The sequence below is a fragment of the Eleutherodactylus coqui genome, chromosome 7, assembly GCF_035609145.1.
Source record: "Eleutherodactylus coqui strain aEleCoq1 chromosome 7, aEleCoq1.hap1, whole genome shotgun sequence".
Lineage (NCBI taxonomy): Eukaryota > Metazoa > Chordata > Amphibia > Anura > Eleutherodactylidae > Eleutherodactylus > Eleutherodactylus coqui.
In genome coordinates, this window is record NC_089843.1 from 55,717,983 (window position 1) to 55,737,014 (window position 19,032).

General features: G+C 45.0%; 1 protein-coding gene across 1 annotated transcript in view; it reads left to right on the plus strand.

Moving 5' to 3' along the window:
• CFAP99 (cilia and flagella associated protein 99) overlaps positions 1 to 19,032 on the plus strand; it is a 101,214-nt gene that overhangs the window by 48,790 nt on the left and 33,392 nt on the right. Inside the window, exons 8-10 of the mRNA XM_066573037.1 lie at positions 12,804 to 12,872; positions 16,567 to 16,647; positions 18,710 to 18,798. Coding sequence (XP_066429134.1) covers positions 12,804 to 12,872; positions 16,567 to 16,647; positions 18,710 to 18,798 — 239 coding nt within the window. The remainder of the gene's footprint in view (positions 1 to 12,803; positions 12,873 to 16,566; positions 16,648 to 18,709; positions 18,799 to 19,032) is intronic.

Below are 19,032 nucleotides of genomic sequence, written 5' to 3' on the forward strand. Positions count from 1 at the left end.
AAGCAGCACAGAGACCTGCAGGGCAAGCAGCACAGAGACCTGCAGGGCAAGCAGCACAGAGACCTGCAGGGCAAGCAGCACAGAGACCTGCAGGGCAAGCAGCACAGAGACCTGCAGGGCAAGCAGCACAGAGACCTGCAGGGCAAGCAGCACAGAGACCTGCAGGGCAGCAGCACAGAGACCTGCAGGAGAGCAGTACAGGAAAGAATAGAGCAGCAGCACAGAGACATGCAGCATAGCAGCACAGAGACACAGGGTAGCCAAGCAGATCATGCAGGAGAGTAGTACATGGAAGAACAGAGTAGCAGCACCAAGACATGCAGGGTAGCAATACAGTTACATACACAAGAGCAGTACAGGGAAGAATAGAGTATCAGCATAGAGACATACAGGGTAGCAGTACAGAGAAATGGGGAAGAGCAGTACAGGAAATAATAGATTAGCAGCACAAAGACACAGGGTAGCCAAGCAGATCATGCAGGAGAGCAGTACAGGGAAGAACAGAGTAGCAGCACAGAGCTGCAGGGTAGCAGCACAGAGACTTGCAGGATAGCAGTACATGGAAGAACAGCGTAGCAGCACAGAGACATGCAGGACAGCAATACAGAGACATGGAGGGAAGTAATATAGATCATGCAGGAAAGCAGTACAGGGAAGAACAGGGTTTCAGTACTAGTAAGTGCAGAGTAGCAGTACAGAAACATACAAGGTAGCAGTACAGGGACGTGCAGCATATCCGTACAGTAATACACAGGATAGCAGAAAATAGATGTGAAGTATAGGCAAATAGAGGGTAGCAGTAATGAAATATTTTTGTTAGCAGTACAGAAACATGTTGTAGCTTTACAAAGACATGCAGGGTAGCTGTATAGGATTCTACAGAGTAGCAGTACATATATATATATGTGCAGGGAAGCAGTATGGAAACATGTCAGATAGCAGTAAAGGGATATGCAGAGTGGAATAATGGAGACGTGTCGGGCCGTGTAGGATAGCCACACAGAAGAGTGCAGGGTAGCAGTAAGAGGACTTCAGGGTAGGTAAACAGTGATGTGCTGCACAGTAATAATGAGACAGGAACTACTGGGACATGGATGGTAGCAAATATAAAATAAGGCCATTTGAGGTGCAGCTTACCATTATGACCGTTTTAGGGCAAATTCACATGTTGCACATTTACTGCCGAAGTTTCAGTGATGTAAACATACACGTTGAATGGATTTGTCTCTGCAGATTATACATGGATCTTTATGAGCCCCGCTGAGCTGAACAGTCACATAGATTCCTGCAGCTTCAGCACCTGAGACAGAACCCTGCCCACCTGCCCGCCACATCCGTGTTTGCTAATAATGTTTGCACATGTAAAAGATAAAATCTGCTAAAGAACCAGCTGCACAGACCGGATTCACCAAAGTTTCTAACTAGTTTCAAATGCCTTTTCTTAGGGATGAAAAGCGAATAAATTAAAGAGCTTTTTCAGTGAAATACTACTGATGACCCATTATCAGGATAGGTCATCAATAGTTGATCAGCTGAGGTCCATCGCTCGGGTTCCCCGACCGATCAGTTGAGCGGGTGCATGCTGTCAGCACTGCAATAACACAGACGTCATAGTGGAAGCCTCCGTGCCGACCACCGTGCTTGTAACTTCAGGCAAAATGAAATCAATAGGAGCCGTGCCTGCAGTTACAAGCGCCGGTCACTACATGGTAGGTTGCTCCAAATACAGAGGTCAGAGCGGAAGCCTTTGTGCCGACCTCCCTATAGTGACCGGCGCTTGTAACTGCAGGCACAGCTCCGATTGATTTCAGTGAGAGCCATGTCTACAGTTACAACCACAGGCCACTACACAGAGATCGGCGAGGAGGCTTCTGCTCCAACCTCTGTGTTATTACGGCGCTGACAGCTTGCACCCACTCAGCTGATTAGTCGAGGTCCCGAGCGACGGACCCCATCCGATCAGCTTCTGATGACCTATCCTGATGATGGGTCATCAATAATAGTTAACTGGAAAACCCCTGTAAATTAAATTGCACCATCGATTTCTTCCTGAAAATCTAATCAGAGTATCTGTCCATCCTAGTCTCCTCCTTCTGGAGATTCTCTGACCACTTCCAGAATAGTAAACTTTAGAACGCTTGAGTCCTCCATGAGTAGCCAGCACATGCCTTGCAATGGGATTATCTCCCCTATGGCGAATACCCCCTAGACTTGGAGACAATGGAACAACGTGTCTGTACATTTAGAAGAAGCTGACCAAGACTGAAACCATTGCCTTAATTACATTATAGAAAGATACATCTATTATAAAACCATCAAATGAGGGCAGGAATGTAGTCATCCTGATGATAAACAATATCTAACCTTGTGCCAGGTCTTGTGGAAGGACAAAGATTGCTATGAGGTCCTCCAAAAATATTCCACTGATGGGCTCGTGATAGATCTTAAAAATATACTTTTCACTGCATTAGAGTGATATTTGGTGTTGCTCTAATTGCCCCTTATGGGACATTTGCTAACTAGGCCCTTTGATGCATGAGGTATTAAGTCTGTGCAGATGTTGACATCTCTTCATGCATGCGTACTTTTATCAGATAGGGTGTTTCTCTAGTACAAACCTACACATGTTGGAACGTAATTGTGCGTACGCTGTACGAGTATACACCCATGTAGTGACATTGAACAAGGATGCCGTAAATTGCAGATTAATCTGTGCGGAGGTGGATATTTCTTTATACATGCGCACGCTGATGTGGTGTGGCCTCGCTATGGAGGAGTGAGGAGGCACAATTCCTCTCTTGCCGTTCTGCTGAAGAAACCACAGCCATGTCACCAATTTAAAGGGGTTGTCCCGCGAAAGCAAGTGGGGGTATACACTTCTGTATGGCCATATTAATGCACTTTGTAATATACATCGTGCATTAATTATGAGCCATACAGAAGTTATTCACTTACCTGTTCCGTTGCTAGCGTCCTCTTCTCCATGGTGCCGTCTAATTTCAGCGTCTAATCGCCCGATTAGACGCGCTTGCGCAGTCCGGTCTTCTCCCTGGTGAATGGGGCCGCTCGTGCCGGAGAGCTGGTCCTCGTAGCTCCGCCCCGTCACGTGTGCCGATTCCAGCCAATCAGGAGGCTGGAATCGGCAATGGACCGCACAGAGCCCACGGTGCACCATGGGAGAAGACCCGCGGTGCATCGTGGGTGAAGATCCCGGTGGCCATCTTGCTAAGGTAAGGAAGAAGTTGCTGCAGCGCGGGGATTCGGGTAAGTACTAAACGTTTTTTTTTTTTAACACATGCATTGGGTTTGTCTTGCGCCGAACGGGGGGCCTATTGAAAAAAAAAAAAAAACCCGTTTCGGCGTGGGACAACCCCTTTAAGACTTCCAAATGGGCAACAAAAAGGCCCTTTCACATCCCTTTTCTCCAGAAGGGACACCAGTTGCTCAAGGCATCCAGCTGTTCATCGCCAGCGCACAACAGGCGGAAGCGCAAGTGGGACCCAGCCATCATGGCACTGCAACTAGATTCCATCCGGAACTTAACTCCCCAGTGGGAGATACTGGGGATTCCCCTGATACCACCCCAACAGGGACCGCTGTCCAAAAGCTGTAGTCGCCACGGGAAGAGGAGGACACTGTGTTGCTGCAGCATATACTATTGCTAACTGCAACAGAGAAGGGTTAAGACAGGAGAAAGATCTCCATACCCACGTAGAGTGGCTGCGCAGGGGAGTGAGGAGGGCCATGGAGGAGCACACTCTTCAAACCATTTGCTGGGTACAGCCACAGGCATTCAGGTACCTGATCTATCCTCATCCCCATGCTGCCTCACCCCAGACACTAAAGTTCATGGCCAAAAGACTTCCCACAGCCTTCCACTGACTGATATCAGATGAGTTGTGTGGAAGGCAGTACAGTGCCCCCACTTACCGTGGCAGACATGACAGTTCCCACTACATCTGAATCCCCTCGGGGTATTACAGCACTAGCTGAGATCAGAGCCCTCAGCTATACCAACTAAAGAATCGGAGAATGGTAGAGTTGGAAGGGACCTCCAGGGTCATCGGGTCCAACCCCCTGCAGGATTCACTAAATCATCCCAGAAGAAGAAGATATGGAGGCTTACATTGCCAAATTGGAAAACTCATAAAAAAACAGAATTGGCCTCTGTCCGTACCAAGATTACTCAAAGTGACTCGAGAGTCACTACCATAGAGACTTCTCTGGCTGACCTCACAAACCGAGTAAATACGCAGGAATTACAAAATTCAGCCCATACCTATCAAATGCAGTACCTGGTGGACTCACTATATGACGTGGAAAATAGGGGAAGGAGAAATATCATTAGGGTACATAGTATCCCTGAGAAGGTGAAACAACAGAATTTGGAGGAAACACTCTGTCATATCTTTAACTCCCTCCTGGAGATCCCTTAGAAGGCTCCCCTTGAGCTAGACCATGCTCATCGGTCTCTAGACCCCAGGTCTAATGATCCGAATCACCCATGAGACATCATAAGCCGAGTTCACAGATATCAAGTGAAGGAGAAAATAATACAAAAAGCATGGGGATGTCATATTTTGTATTATCAGGAAAACATATACAGTTGTTTCCTGACCTCACATCACTTTACAAAAAAGAAAGACCCTTTGCACCCTTCTGGACACTGCGCCAACACAATTTCCCATACATCTGGGGATTCCCATTTCACCTGCAGGGCCTCCATAAAGCGCCTATATGTACTCCGGAATCCAGGTGAAATTCCCTCAGTCCTTTGCCTTCTAACAACAATGATTCAAGTTTGGCCTTCTCTCCATATGGCACCATCTGAGAGGGCGCCCCACAGCTCCAGAGAGTGGGTCATCGACGTTGAGGAGACAGCTCCACATGGAGACAGAACTCGGGAATACTCAGCAGACTTCTCGACCATACACCAGTTCATCGTCTCTGAACTCGTATACTGCATCATTATGGGAAGGGAGTAAACATTGGACCTTATTGTTAACTCAAGGGCAAACTCCGAGCATGTTAGTTTAAACATTTTATTAATTTTAGGTTTCATGGGTTATTGGTGGGAAGGAGGGGGTGGTGGGGGTGTAGAAAATGCATGCAAACTTACTCTAATTCCCAGTAATGACATGTCAGCTGGTAGAGGCACAGTCCCAACTGAACAACTCAGATCGCTCAAACACCGGCTACACCCTCTACAGTTAGTGGATATATGGCGAGTTTTGCATCCACAAGATAAAGTCTTACATTCTATTCGCTTGCACATAGCTCCTATATCCATATAGATTATTTTTTGCTTAGCGATCAGGCAGTATCCTGGCAACCTTCAGCTTCTATTGGGGACGTGGTGTCATCGGATCATGCTCCGATATTTCTGAATCTTTCTCTGGCAGACCACATAGATAGACCGTGGACTTGGTCCTTTAGGAGATTATCATTTACTCACCAAGTATGTGTGTTGGAAGTAAAGGAGCATTACGACCTCTTTATAGTGACCCACGCTCCTAAAGCACATCCATACCTACTCGGTGGGAAGCGTGGAGATGCATCCTGAGAGGCATTTTGAGTAAACCCAGTACGAGATTAAAGAACAAAGGGGCACTTCAAATTTCTAATATGCTCCAAAAACTTCATATACCTGAAACTCACAGAAACTGACCCTCTCTTCCTCCACACTGGCAGACCGGGTAAGGGCCTGGAAAGAACTTAGATCTAAGTTAGACCAAAAATATGTACATTTTAGGGACCAATGCAAACGCTTTTATTAGCAACACTCTAACAAGGTGGGGAGGTATCTATCTCGATTAATACATCCACGGACTGCTCAACCTATATCCCTCGGATCAAGAACTCAGCGGGTTTAGACACTCAAAATCCCCCGGAGATCCTTGAAATATTTTGAAACTACTACTCACAGCTATATGACCTTAAGGGACAGTTTGCAGACATGAATGCGGATACTCTACTGGAGTGCAGTTCTGGTTTTGTTGCAGACACTGCCCTACCGACACTAGATAATGTCTCTAGAGAAGTACTAGAGACGGATATTACAGAGGAGGAGATAGATGAGATAATTAAATCCATCCCAGCTGGGAAAAGCCCGGGACCTGATGGCTTCACACCGGCTTTCTATAAATTATTTAGGCAACATCTTACTCCCTTTTTAGCTAGGATCTTCTCTGCAATTTCTCTGAAATCCCCTTTCATGCGACAATCACCAGAGGCGCACATTAGTGTCCTGCCCAAATCAGGTAACCATCACACAATCTCTACTAATTATTGGCCCATATCATAAAAATTTTCTTCAAAACCTTGACTAAGGTCAATCGAGTGTCTTTAATAACTCAATGTTTTTTCACGCAGCATTTTACTGCATGCAGAGCTACGTTTTTACGTGTTTTTTGTGCACATTTACCTGCGTTTTTATTGCATATTTTTGCGCAATATCAACCCAAACAATCTGATGTCACACCTTTTTTTTCCCTCCCGGTGGCATAGTAACCTGTGTAGAAAAACGCAGTATTATGTGTGCAATTGCATATTTACTGCATTTTTATGTACCCCATTCATTTCAATGGGCAATTCAGTATGTGAAATATACACTGAAAAGCTGAAAATAGGACATGCTGCGTGCGATATTGCGCATGTAAAATTCGTGATGCAAAAACGGCAGTGTGAGAGGCCCCATTGAAATGCATGGAGCCTCAGCGCTGCGTATTATGGTCATTTACCTAATTTTAAAACAAATTACTCAAAAACTGAAGCTCTAAATATATGGCTATCAATAGCAGAGAAGAAACATATCTCGGAGACATTCCCTTTCAGATGACAATGGGGGGCCGTACAATACTTATGGGTGTTTGTCCCCTCAGATCAAGCTAAACTGCTCCCTCTAAACTATCAAGCCCTCTTGGAAAGCACACTTAAGGATCTTAACTCATACGCTACTTGGGACCTCTTGTGGTTCGGGCGGATAAACACCCTTAAGATGGATGTGTTACTCAAGTTTCTTTACATTTTCCAAGCTGTTCAAATTATACCACCTATATCGTTTTTTTAAACTCTGCAAGGTCAGCTCTAATCAAATTTGTGTGGGGTCATCTGAGACCACGATTGGGAATTCATAACCTTTTTCACTCTAAGGCCCAATGTCCACGGGCGGATTTGAATTAAATGGGCGTCCGTACCTAAATTTACACATGTGGATTTTTTTCCCGAATTCCTCCATTTTAGTGCGGATCCCGTGCGAACAGCTTTCATTGAAGTCAATGAAAGCCGTCCGATCCGTGGCCCGTTCGCAAGTTGACATTGCGGGCGGGCCGCAGATTCCGCGGCAAAGCAGTTGTTTGAAGAAGAAAAAAAGTACTGCACACGTGGGCCAGCTGGCACTTCTGCACACATCTGCAGTACACTAAAAAGAAGATCCGGACAGGTTCGGAGGGTCTTGGGCCATGGGCAAGGTCAGATTCCGCTGCAAGCTCTTACATGCGGAATCCGCCCCTCCCCGTGGACATGAAGCCAAAGACAAATGGGGTTGTCGGTCTGCCAAATCTTAGACTAGATCACACAGTTGCAATCATGACTCCTTTTATAGACTGGCACATTCTGCTCCTAAACAAGGGGTGGATCTGGAACAGACCAACTGCTCAATCTCCGTGAGACATCTCCCGTGGATCCGACAAAGCGACATGGCTCAAACTTTTTCCTAGATATTAAAAGGGACATTTAAGACCCATTTACACACACAGATATCTTTTAAAAGATTGAAAGATCAGCAATCGTTTTGCATACAGTACTTATAGGCACTAATTGCTATTTAGTACTTTATTAGCTTCATTTGCATGCAAATGAGCTTCTGGGAGCTTTTACGGAACTCAGCAGGAGTTGTTCAGCCACAGGCTCCCATGGAGAATTCAGCACCATGGACAGCAGACACAGCTTGCAGTCCTGCTTATCAGCTGTTCTGCTGAAGGAGGTTTTCAAGCAGAACTGAAAACAGTTGTTGGGCCAAACAGTGAAAGATGGGTGCATTTAGACACAACAATTATTGCTCAAAAGACGGCTTTTGAGTGAGAATTGTTGCATCTAATTGGGCCTATAAGCTTTGGGACTCGAAAATATGAAAGCTGATCTTATCAAGGAAGTTTTCTTCAGCTCACTCATCAGCTTTCTTGGAATTGGAACATGATGAGCAGAGTCATCTCATTATCATCATTTAAACTGTAAACTCTTAAGGTCCATTTAGACAACGATTATCGCTCAAAAGCCATCTTTTTAGCGATAATTGCTCTGTCTAAATGCGCTGCCATCGTGCACTGTTTGTTCATCACTCATTTCTAGCCAGCTAGAAATTAACGATGAGCCTTATCAGTGCCGCACAATGATTTTCTCAGCGGGCGGCACTGCTAACATTCTTTCAGCTGGTATCCCACTGGGAATGCTCACCAGGATACCAGCTGAAAGCTCAGTGAAGAAAAGAGCTGTATACAGAAGACAGTACTCCAGCTGTCTTCTGTATACCCTGCTTGGAGCGCGCTCCGAGAACACAGCAGCTATATACAGAGGACATCGCTCCCGCTGTCTTCTCTATACAGTGGGAGCCTTCATTTACACAGTAATAAGCTCTTAAGTAGCTTATTAAGCTTGAGTAGCTTAATAAGCTACCCATAGTAGCTTAAGTAGCTAATTGGCTACTTAAGAGCTTATGAACGCTCACAACTGTCACTCAAACTGCCGTTTGAGCGAATTTTGAGCGCTCATCTTGCCGTGTAAATGCACACAATGATTACTGCTCAAAAGATTTGTCTAAATGGGCCTTTATGGGCAGGGACCTTTCTTCTTTTGCTTCATTGTTATTTTGTTTTGATTATTTGTCATTTTACTAGTTTGTTACTCCCTAGTTTTAAAGTGGGCTGTACACAGCTGTTTCTCTCAGCCCCATAGACTTTAAATACAGTGCCAGTTTGCATATTTGACCGCCACTCCATTCAGACACCTCCCTGTGGTCCTGCAGGAGAGATGAGAGGCTTGGGATCTCAATTTTAATGAACACTTAATAATGTTAAATGTTTAACAATAATCGTTCTGCGTAATGCAACCAAATCCAGAAATCCCCAACATCCCGTCACTTACAGTATTCTCGAGCAGGAGTGTTTATTTGTCGCCTTCCTCAAGACAGCTGCCCCTCCATTTTTTCCCCATCCTTTCCACTAGTGCCATATCCTGCATTGCAGAACATTGTCACCCTTAGTAAATGCCTTCAGAGTTTCGCCATCTAGTGGGCGAATCCTAAGTCGCAGAATCTTAGGATAGTACGATTGGGTTGCAATTTGTTATCTTTTGTAAAATGGTTTTCCTTCAGTTTATTTTACTCCTAAATCATCCAAAAAAGTAAAATGCGATCAGTTGAATTTAGGCCGGCTGCACACGACCGGGTCGGATTCTAGAAGCAGGATCCCGCACCAGAATCCAACCCTGTTCCCGGTCATACCTTCCTTTCTTTATTTTCTTCTATTCTGCGGATGGTCCGGACGGCTTGCCGTTGGCAATTATGGAAGTGCCGCAGGTTGGACGGCTTCCATTGACCTTAATGGAAGCCGTCCGTGTGGAGCCCACACAAAAATAGCACATGCAGCGATTTTCTTCCGCGAGCAGAAAATCGCAATTGATTTCTGCTCGTGTGCAGGAAAAATGGCTTTTCCTGAACATGTTATAGGCAGTATTATCTGCGGGACCCGGAGGCGGACGCTCACACAAATCAAATCCGCTCGTGAGCAGACCGTCATAGTTGTATGCAGTCAGGTAGCTGCCTTTTTTTCAGGTGCTTTAAAAAAAAATGCTTGCGCTGTCTGCCAGAACAGGAGCTACGCTCTGGCTGAGGGCTCCTCACACGAGCACATGCCGTTAAACCGCGTGAACGAAGAAATGACGCAATGACGTCCCAAGTACATTCACATGGCTGGGTGCGACATATAAGCGAAAAAATACGCCGCAGCTCGGAAATCCCTCACTCGGCATATATCCTCGGAATTACTTCAAATGCCTAAATAGAGGCACCTGTAAGCTTTTCCCTGCGTTGGACGATGCTAAAATGCCTCCCCCTCCCTATTCTTCCAGCTCCCATAGGAGTCTACGGGAGCCGCCAACATATTCCGGCCCCAAGATAGAACCAGAACTATCTTTTCTGGCAGCGTATCTGCTATTTACCCCCACCGGGTGCAAAATCGTCCATGTGAATAAATGCATTGGAATCTAAGGCCTCAGATAGTCGCGGCTAAACAATTTTTTTTTCATTTTTGTTTTTTCCTTCCCCTTTTAAGAAATCTTAACTCCTATTTATTCATCGATGTCACTGTCTCAGAGCTTGTTTTCTGCGGGAGAAGTTGTATTTTTCAATGGTACTATATAATGTCCTGAAAAACATTAAAAAAAATCTTAGTGGACTGAAATGGGGAAAAAATGAAATTCCGCCATCTTCGTGTCTTGTTCCTACGGCGTACGCACTGCAACAGAAATTTCCTAATCACTTTATTCTATGAGTCAGTACGAATACAGTCATACCTCTACTTTCATTATTTAGAATTTCGCCTCTACTTTTGTTGCCTGCTTCTAGTTTCACCGGCAGCCACTGACACACGTGACCTTGCTGTCCAATCACAGCCATTCATGGATTGCTCCAATCACAGCCATTCATCCATGAATGGCTGTGATTGGAGTATCCAGCACTGGCTGTAATTGGCTGATTACTCAGCTGACTCAGCCAGTCAGAGCAATTTCTTGCTGTAGGCGGGGGATTTCAATCCCCGCCACTAGCAAGATGCTCTGCCAGCTTGACAAGTCCCCAGCATCCTGCACGGAGGTCCGGAAAGCGGCTCCCGGGACACCGACGGCACCTGCAAGGTGAGTGTTATTTTTTTTTTCTCTCAGGTAGTGTAGCTAGGGCGTTTAGCGCTGCCAGAAATGTGGTACCAAGTTGTGCCGCATTTTTGGTAGCGCTGAAACCACTGCCCATTCATTTCAATGGCCGACGCAGGGCCGAAAACTCTTGTGTGAGCAGCCCTATTGAAATGAATGGGAGCGTTGTACAGCGTTTAATGCTGAGCTGAAAAAGCAGTGCTAAATGCTGTGCAAAAATGTGGTTTGCTATGTTTTTTTGGAATGTCTAGAACAAATTAATTGGCTTTACATTGATTCCCATGGAAATAATAGCCTCGAGTTTCATTAGTTTCAAGTCTAGCCAATTGTTTTCGGACTGATTACCAGCAAAACAAGAGGTTTGACTGTACTACGATACCAAATTTGTATAGTTTTGCTGTACTACTTTTATTTTTTTCAAAGATATTTAATTTTTTTACATTATTTTCTGCCGCCAACTTCTGACAGCCATAACTTTTAATTTTTTCGGTGACATTGTGCGACATCTCATTTTGTGTGGGACATGCTGCAGTTTCCGTTGGTACCATTCTGGAGTACATACGACTTTTTCTTGGAGATGGGGTGGACAAAAAAGCGCAAGTCTGGCATTCTTTTTTTTTTTTCTCTGACGATATTCACTGTCCGGAGTAAATAATGTGTTACCTTGATAGATCGGACTTTTATGGACGCAGCGATACCAAAATATATATTTTTGTTTTAATATTTAGATTCTTTTATTATAAATATGGCAAAAGGTTGTTTAACTTTTATTACTTTTTTAACTAATTAGTTAAACCCTTTTTTTAAAATTAGATTTTTTTTTTTAGTCCCCAGGGGGAACAAGAACTTGCCTTGCCTTAATTGCTCCTTCAGTATAATGTAATGCCATTGCATCAGGCATTCTGCTATGACAGCTATACCCCCGGCAACCTTCGATCTCATCGCAGGGGGCCGTACAGGACCCCAAAACATTGGCCAGGGGATTTAAATGCCACTGTCAGAATTGAATTGATTTAACCCTTTCCAATCCACTGTCTGACCTCTGAAGACATTATGATTTAAGGCTGTACAGCTCTGATGTTGGAAGATGTCCATCAGGGCTCTCTTACTGTATATTGCCAGCCTCTCTGCTGTCAGAGCCTTTCCAACGTGTCACCTCATGCAGTACTGGCTTTAGCCAGCATTTGGCGCCGTTGTATAACGGCAGAAAAAGAGTAAGCCCCCTAGGAAAACCAGGATGCAAATTGGATTGGAAAGGGTTAAAGGGTTAACAGCTCCGATGAGCCGCGCAGCTTATGGGAGCTGTTGTCAGCTGTAAGAAACAGCCGGCAGCCGCGATGTATGGTGCGAGATCGCTGTGATAGGAGTGTCTGTGTCTCCTTACATGCAGTTTCTGTGGCAGGGTCTATATAACAGTATAACACAGACTGCGAAATTGACTAGTTTTAGACAACATAATCCCCAGTAAATATGAGCTGGACAGACTTGAGATCACATGACCATCCTAGAAGAAAGAGAATGAGAGTTTCAGATATAAAGGATAATACTGGCTCACATACTGGGATGATAGTTACATCATGAATAAAAAAAAAAATGACCAGAGTGGCCCCTTAATAATCACACAGGCAGCTGATGTGTAGTATGGGGACGAGCGATCGTTACTATGTTTGTTTGTCCCCATACAAAATGCATTAGTTGGCAGTACAACTCCGCATTTACATGCAGCTCATATAGTACGATGATCGGGGAAACGAATGTTCCTACAAACATTCTTGCCCAATGATTGGGCTGTGTTGATACAGGGAGGATCCTGACTGGGGTCGACGTCCATATGACCTTCCAGAATATCTTTACAACGTGCATCTCATTCTCAATTTCAGGAACTGTTGATCGAAGCAAACATGGAGCAGTTTAAATGCGCCAATCCTGAGAAGTCTGAGAAAACAAAGGTAGGTAATGATCAGTGGTGTATGTGCAGGGCCTCCGCTGTGAGTAAGAGGGCAGCCACACTTCTTGTTTTAGTGGTCATTGGTGAAATACTACAGTGGGTAAATGTTCTTTCATTACTTTTATCATGGGTGAATGTTCCCAAGTAGATCTACTGGGAGAAACAAGACTTTTAACCCCTTCAGTGGCAGGTTTATTATTACAACGTCATGTCTCAACAATGCAGTAAAAACCCTGGAAAATTTCAGATGACAGCTCAGTGCTCTGCACATTTCAGCACTAGAGCTGTCCACGGAAATCTTTTGGGGTTTAATTGCATGGTCAGTGCAGGAAGCCCCAGAGATTTTTTGGGCGTGCCACTAAAGGGGTTAAAGGGGGTTTCCTATTGAAGTAAGTGATGGTACAGGACTGTGTAAAACATTTAGGCATCCCTCACACAGGTGGTTTTTTTTCAGCGTTTGATGCTGCGTTTTAAGCACTGGACCAAATGTTGTACAACGCTGCTATTCATTTCAATTGGGCTTCTCAGACGAGTGTTAAAACGCAGCGTTTTTAATGCTGCGTTTTTCAAGTTGTGTCTGTTCTATATTTGCGAGTTTCAGTATTTTTAAACTCTATACAGCGTTTGGTACAGCGTTTTTGGCAGTGTTAAACGCACCCTGATTTTTCATGGAGGGGTGCTTGAAATACAGGCCCTACCCAGAAAATAAGCCCTAGCTACACTATGTGGGGAAAAAAAGAAAGCAATACTTACCTAGCAGGTGCCATCCGAGTTCCTCACGCTGCTCTTCGGGGTTCCTGTAGACTTCCGTGCAGTTGTCAGCGCCAACAAAGCATCTTTTGCTGGTAACTGGGTTTATTGAATGGCCGTGATTGGTGTATCGAGCGCCGGATCTGATTGGCTGAGCCACAGCGCTCGAGAACCAATCAGAGCAATCTCTTGCTGGAGGCAGGGTTTTCAAGCCCCCTTACCAGCAAGAGATGCTTTGTCGGCACTGACAATTTGCACCAAAGCCTGTAGGAACGTCAGGGAGCAGCCGGAGGGACCCAAACGGTGCCTGCCAAAACGCGGTCAAAATGCATGCCAACGCTGCTGAAACCGCAGTAAACGCAGTGTTGAAAAACATAGCGTTTTTACAAACGCCTGTGTGAGGGAGGCCTTAGGCGCGTGTGGAAAAAATGCTGCAAACTAACAATGCTTTTAAAAATAAAAGGCGTCTGATTGGCTCCAAATGTATTCTGCAGCAGGACAATAACCCTCAACATCCAGCCAATGTCATTAAGAACTAGCTTCAGTGTAAAGAACAAGGAGTCCTGGAAGTGATGACTCGGCCCCACAGAGCCCTGATCTCACATCATCCAGTCTGGCTGGGATTTCATGAAGAGACAGAAGGATTTGCGCAAACCTACGTCCACAGAAGATCGGTGCTTAGTTCTCTAAGAAGTCTGGAATAAATTCCTGCTGAGTGTCTTCAAAAACTGTGTGCAAGTGTACATAGAGGAATTGATGCTGCTTTGAACACAAAGGGTGGTCAATAAATTAAGGCTAATTTCACACAGGCCAGTGCGATATCAGGCCGTGACACTTGGCCTGATATGCTCACTAACAGGATTTCACCATGGATGTGAGGCGGTTTTGTATCAATGTGATGTTTTCAATGGGAAACCTTGCATTGCACCCACGTGCACCTAGTACGCAGTGCAATACTGCCGCTGGCCCCAGTGAAAACAATGGGCAATCCGATGCGAGAGCACGCCCAAAGATAGGACATGCCACGATTCTCCCCCACCACCCAAAAAAAATCCTATTCGTGCAAGATTTGTGCGTCTCGCTACGCACGAATCTCATGCGAGAATCTCGGCTGTGTGAGAGCAGCCAAAGTGTGAAGGTGCACAGTAAGCTATGGCTGTAACAAATACAGTATCAAACATGTCTCAGCACTCATAAACACGTCATATCTGCATAAAAATGCACGACTGTCATTTATACTAACGGCATTAAAAAATGCAAGGATTTTAGCGCACAATTTGATCACATTTGTGAATGCCCAAAGAGTCAATCACTCTGGAATCTTTGATGCTCTCATTGAAATGAATGGAGTGCAGTGCGTCTGCCCTACCTGTGCTTCCTTCATGCGGGGGCCGATCACGAATACCTCTTTAATGAGGAGCTCTCAGTTCTACCAATTTCATTAAAGGTGTTCTCCAGGGAAAATACTATTGATGATGTATCATCAGAATAGGTCATCAATAGTTGGGGTCCGCCGCTCAGGACCCCAACTGATCAGTTGAGCGGGTGCATGCTGTCACCACCGCAAATACACAGAGGTCGGAGCAGAAGCAGCTGAAGTCTCAGCGCCGACCTCCGTGTAGTGGCTGGCTCTTGTAACTGTAGGCACGGCTCTTCCTGAAATCAACGTGAGCCGTGCCTGCAGTTACAAGCGCCGGCTACTACAGAGGTTGGTGCGAAGGCTTCCGCTCCGACCTCTGTGTGTTTGTGGCGCTGACAGCATGCGCCCGCTCAGCTGATTGGTCAAGGTCCCGAGCGACGGACCCTAGCTGATCAACTATTGATGACCTATCCTGATGATAGGTCATCAATAGTATTTCCATGGAAAACCCCTTTAAGATCAGCTAGTGATTTAACCCTTTCCAATCCACTGTCTGACGTCTAAAGACATTCTGATTGAAGGCTGTACAGCTCCGATGTCGGAAGACATCCGGCAGGGTATTCTTACTGTATATTACTGGCCGCTTTGTTGTCGGGGGCCTCTCCAGCACGTCCCATACCGCAATACTGGCTCTAGCCAGCAGATGGCGCCATCGTATCATGGCAGAAAGAGAAAGCCCCCTAGGAAACCCTAAATCCAAAATTGGATTGCAAAGAGTTAATGTGCATGGGGAGAAGCTTGATAGTCCCCTCTTGGCAGATATAGGGGAAAATATATATTCCCATGGGAATTGGCTTTTCCTTCTCACTATTAAAATAATTTGTCACTTTTAGTCCATAGAGAGGTCAAGACAGATAGCTGTCGGCTGAACTATTGTTGGGCCAATAGCTCACTGATATACGTATATGGATGGCTTAATGGAGTTGCTCCACCATTGTATTCACGGTATAGATCATTTACATGTTGTTAAAAAAAATTATCTATCTTTTCCACCTTCCCCATAAACATTCATGCTCTGATCAGCCAAGTGCACATGTTTCTTCTAGGTGTAGTAGAGCAGTAAGCAGCTTGATCACTCCCATGGGACCAAAACCACTCAAGTGGCAGTTAGACAACTCTGGTGGCAGTTTATATCCATGAGAACCAAAGGATCGGGATGGTAAAACCCATCTGCACAGTCCCTCTCTTTGGGAAGCTATTATCTACATTAGATGGTCGACCATTCCCGCTGAAATTAGAAGGTTCGGCTAACACTAATGTACATGGCCAGCTTGATTTCTATGGAAAGAGAAGAAGCTAGCTAGTTGCTTCCTCTGACGTCACTCTTATAGGGTCAGCGGGATTTTCCTAGATCGTATTTGTAGTGTTTATGGGGTTTGTAATTTACAATGTCTGAAGATTGCAGGTGTACTCAGTGTATAATAAGGTCCTTCTAAAATATATACACAGGTAAGATCATCATTTCTGGGGCACATGTGCATTGATATAAAGACTGATCTGTATTATCTGGTTGATGTCTTTACAGCGTGTTTTGTCAGAAATAATGAGAGAAGAAGATAACAAAATGGCTTTTAATAAAGTGAAAGTCCAGCATGCTCCGATGAAGGTAAGAGTCTATTGCTCTCTAATCTATGGGTTGTAGCTTTGTATTGTACACCTCCCATTTCTTTATTGGGATTGGATCTTTTGGCTAAGCGTGGGTGGTGACTTCCTGTATAATGAATCAGCGCCCCACCCATAAATCCAGGGATGTTTTAGAATAATCCTCCTGATAGTAAAGACCTAGTATACTTACCCATCAGGCATCACGGTCACTGGGTTCTGTTTTATTGAGGTTTTTAGAAGATACAAAAGAGGCAAATACAGCCCAACAAGCACATGGACCAAAACAAGATGCTACAAGGAATGTGCACATACAAAACCAGAATGAAATAATTCAGGAGAACAGAAGTAAAGATATGTGGGAAGTAGTTTTAAAGTTGGGGAATGTGGATGACTCATGTGTAGTGACAGCATTTCTCAGGAGCAAACGAGGACATTCCGCACTAAGTATTCAACAATAGAAAATGAACTGGAGACAGAGCTGAAGTAATGGGCGCACTCGTAGCAACTAAAGGAGACGATCGTCGGTGGTGACAGTTGGAGGATGAGCTTATAGCATCTTTGTATCATGACTCCATCAAAGATGGAAATGTCAGAAGCAAGAAAGCTGTAAATATGTTATGTGGTCAAACTTTTTCAGCTTGTAGCTGCCACAAGGGGGAGCAGTATGCACCAATTGACGGCTTACCTGAAACTTAAAAATTGATAGTTCTTCCTTAGAATAGGATATCAATATTAGGCATCTGATTGATTTTAATGGAAAAACTCACATCGCACTCGCAAGGCATGCGAGAGCCACACGATGCATTAAAGGTCCCATTGAAAGCTATTCAGAAGAACGCAAAGAGATAGGACATGCCACTATTTTTGTATAGGACTCCATTCAAAAGAATAGGGTTCATATTCACATGAGATTTGTGAGTTTCTCGGCCGTATGATAGCGGACTTAATGTGTATTCTGGTTCAGATTTCTGCTCAGGCTCAGTGGTTAGCACTGTTGACTTGCAGTGCTAGAGACCTGAGTTCAAATCCCGCTAAGTATGACATCTACATTGAGTTTGTGTGTTTGCATTGGTTTTTGCTGGGTACTTTGGTTTCCTTTCATAATCATACCCGTAAGTGAATTAAAAAAATGTGAACCCCAGTGAGGACAGAACCCATAATATCAAGCCATGTAATATGCGTGCACTATATAAATGAAGGTGATTATTACTTCTCTGCCTTTTTATTGAACATTGTTGTTGCTCACTGCCTACCGTGACCATCTATCTCCCTGGACATTGTTACTGTTTCTCTACCACCAGCCCTGACCATAGCCTGTCTTCCTATTACACTCCTGTTCACACCATCAGCTACCGCACTTTGGCCCTGTGCAGCGTCAGCAGCCACACAACTGGGACTATCTGTGCAAGTAATAGCTTGTGATCCATGCAGCAAATACTGTATGCCGCTTGGAGGGGTCAAGGATCAAAACCAAGGTACCCCGAGTGCTGCCGGCTCAGTTTGGTCAAAGTCACACCAGTGTGTGGCAAGGCAGATCCACATCCATCCTGGTCCGAGTATCTGACAGAAAAGGGGCTAAACCAGAGTCGTTGCCCCTTTCATCTCAGGATTAGAGATGAGCGAGTATACTCGCTAAGGCACATTACTCGAGCGAGTAGTGCCTTAGCCGAGTATCTCCCCACTCGTCTTTAAAGATTCGGGGGCCAGCGCGGGTGACAGGTGAGGAGCGGGGGGAGAGAGGGAGAGAGAGATCTCCCCTCCGTTCCTCGCTGCTCCCCGCCGGCCCCCGAATCTTTAGTGACGAGCGGGGAGATACTCGGCTAAGGCACTACCCGCTCGAGTAATGGGCCTTAGTGAGTATACTCGCTCATCTCTACTCAGGATCTACAGGGGTCCCAGAAGTCAGACCCCCACACCCTAGCAATATGCCATAACACTAAATGATACAAATACCCCTTTATAGTAATGCTTTTCAAAGACCTTCTATACAGTTGTATCCAATTGGAATACATTTTGGACCAGTTCTGCTAATACTTTGTCTATTTTCTTATTTTTCCTTCCAGGTGGATAACGTCCCGGTTAGATTGAACGCGGCAGCCATACTAAGAGAGCGCGCTCTTTACCAGCGGCAGGTGGAAGAAGAGCTGAGCAGGTAGAGTTTCATGTCGTGCAGCACTATATCATAGGATACTCGGGCGGACGAAACATATAGTGGTTGCCAGACACAAGCAGTGTGGCCTTCTGCTGCCTTTATGACTCAGTAATTGCTGCCTGCTTTGTGACTGCATCAAATTGATATTAGAGGAATCGCTGGTGGATATTTTCTGGATATATGGCATTATACATACTCGCATATTGTAGGATTCATAGAACCAGCAATTACTCA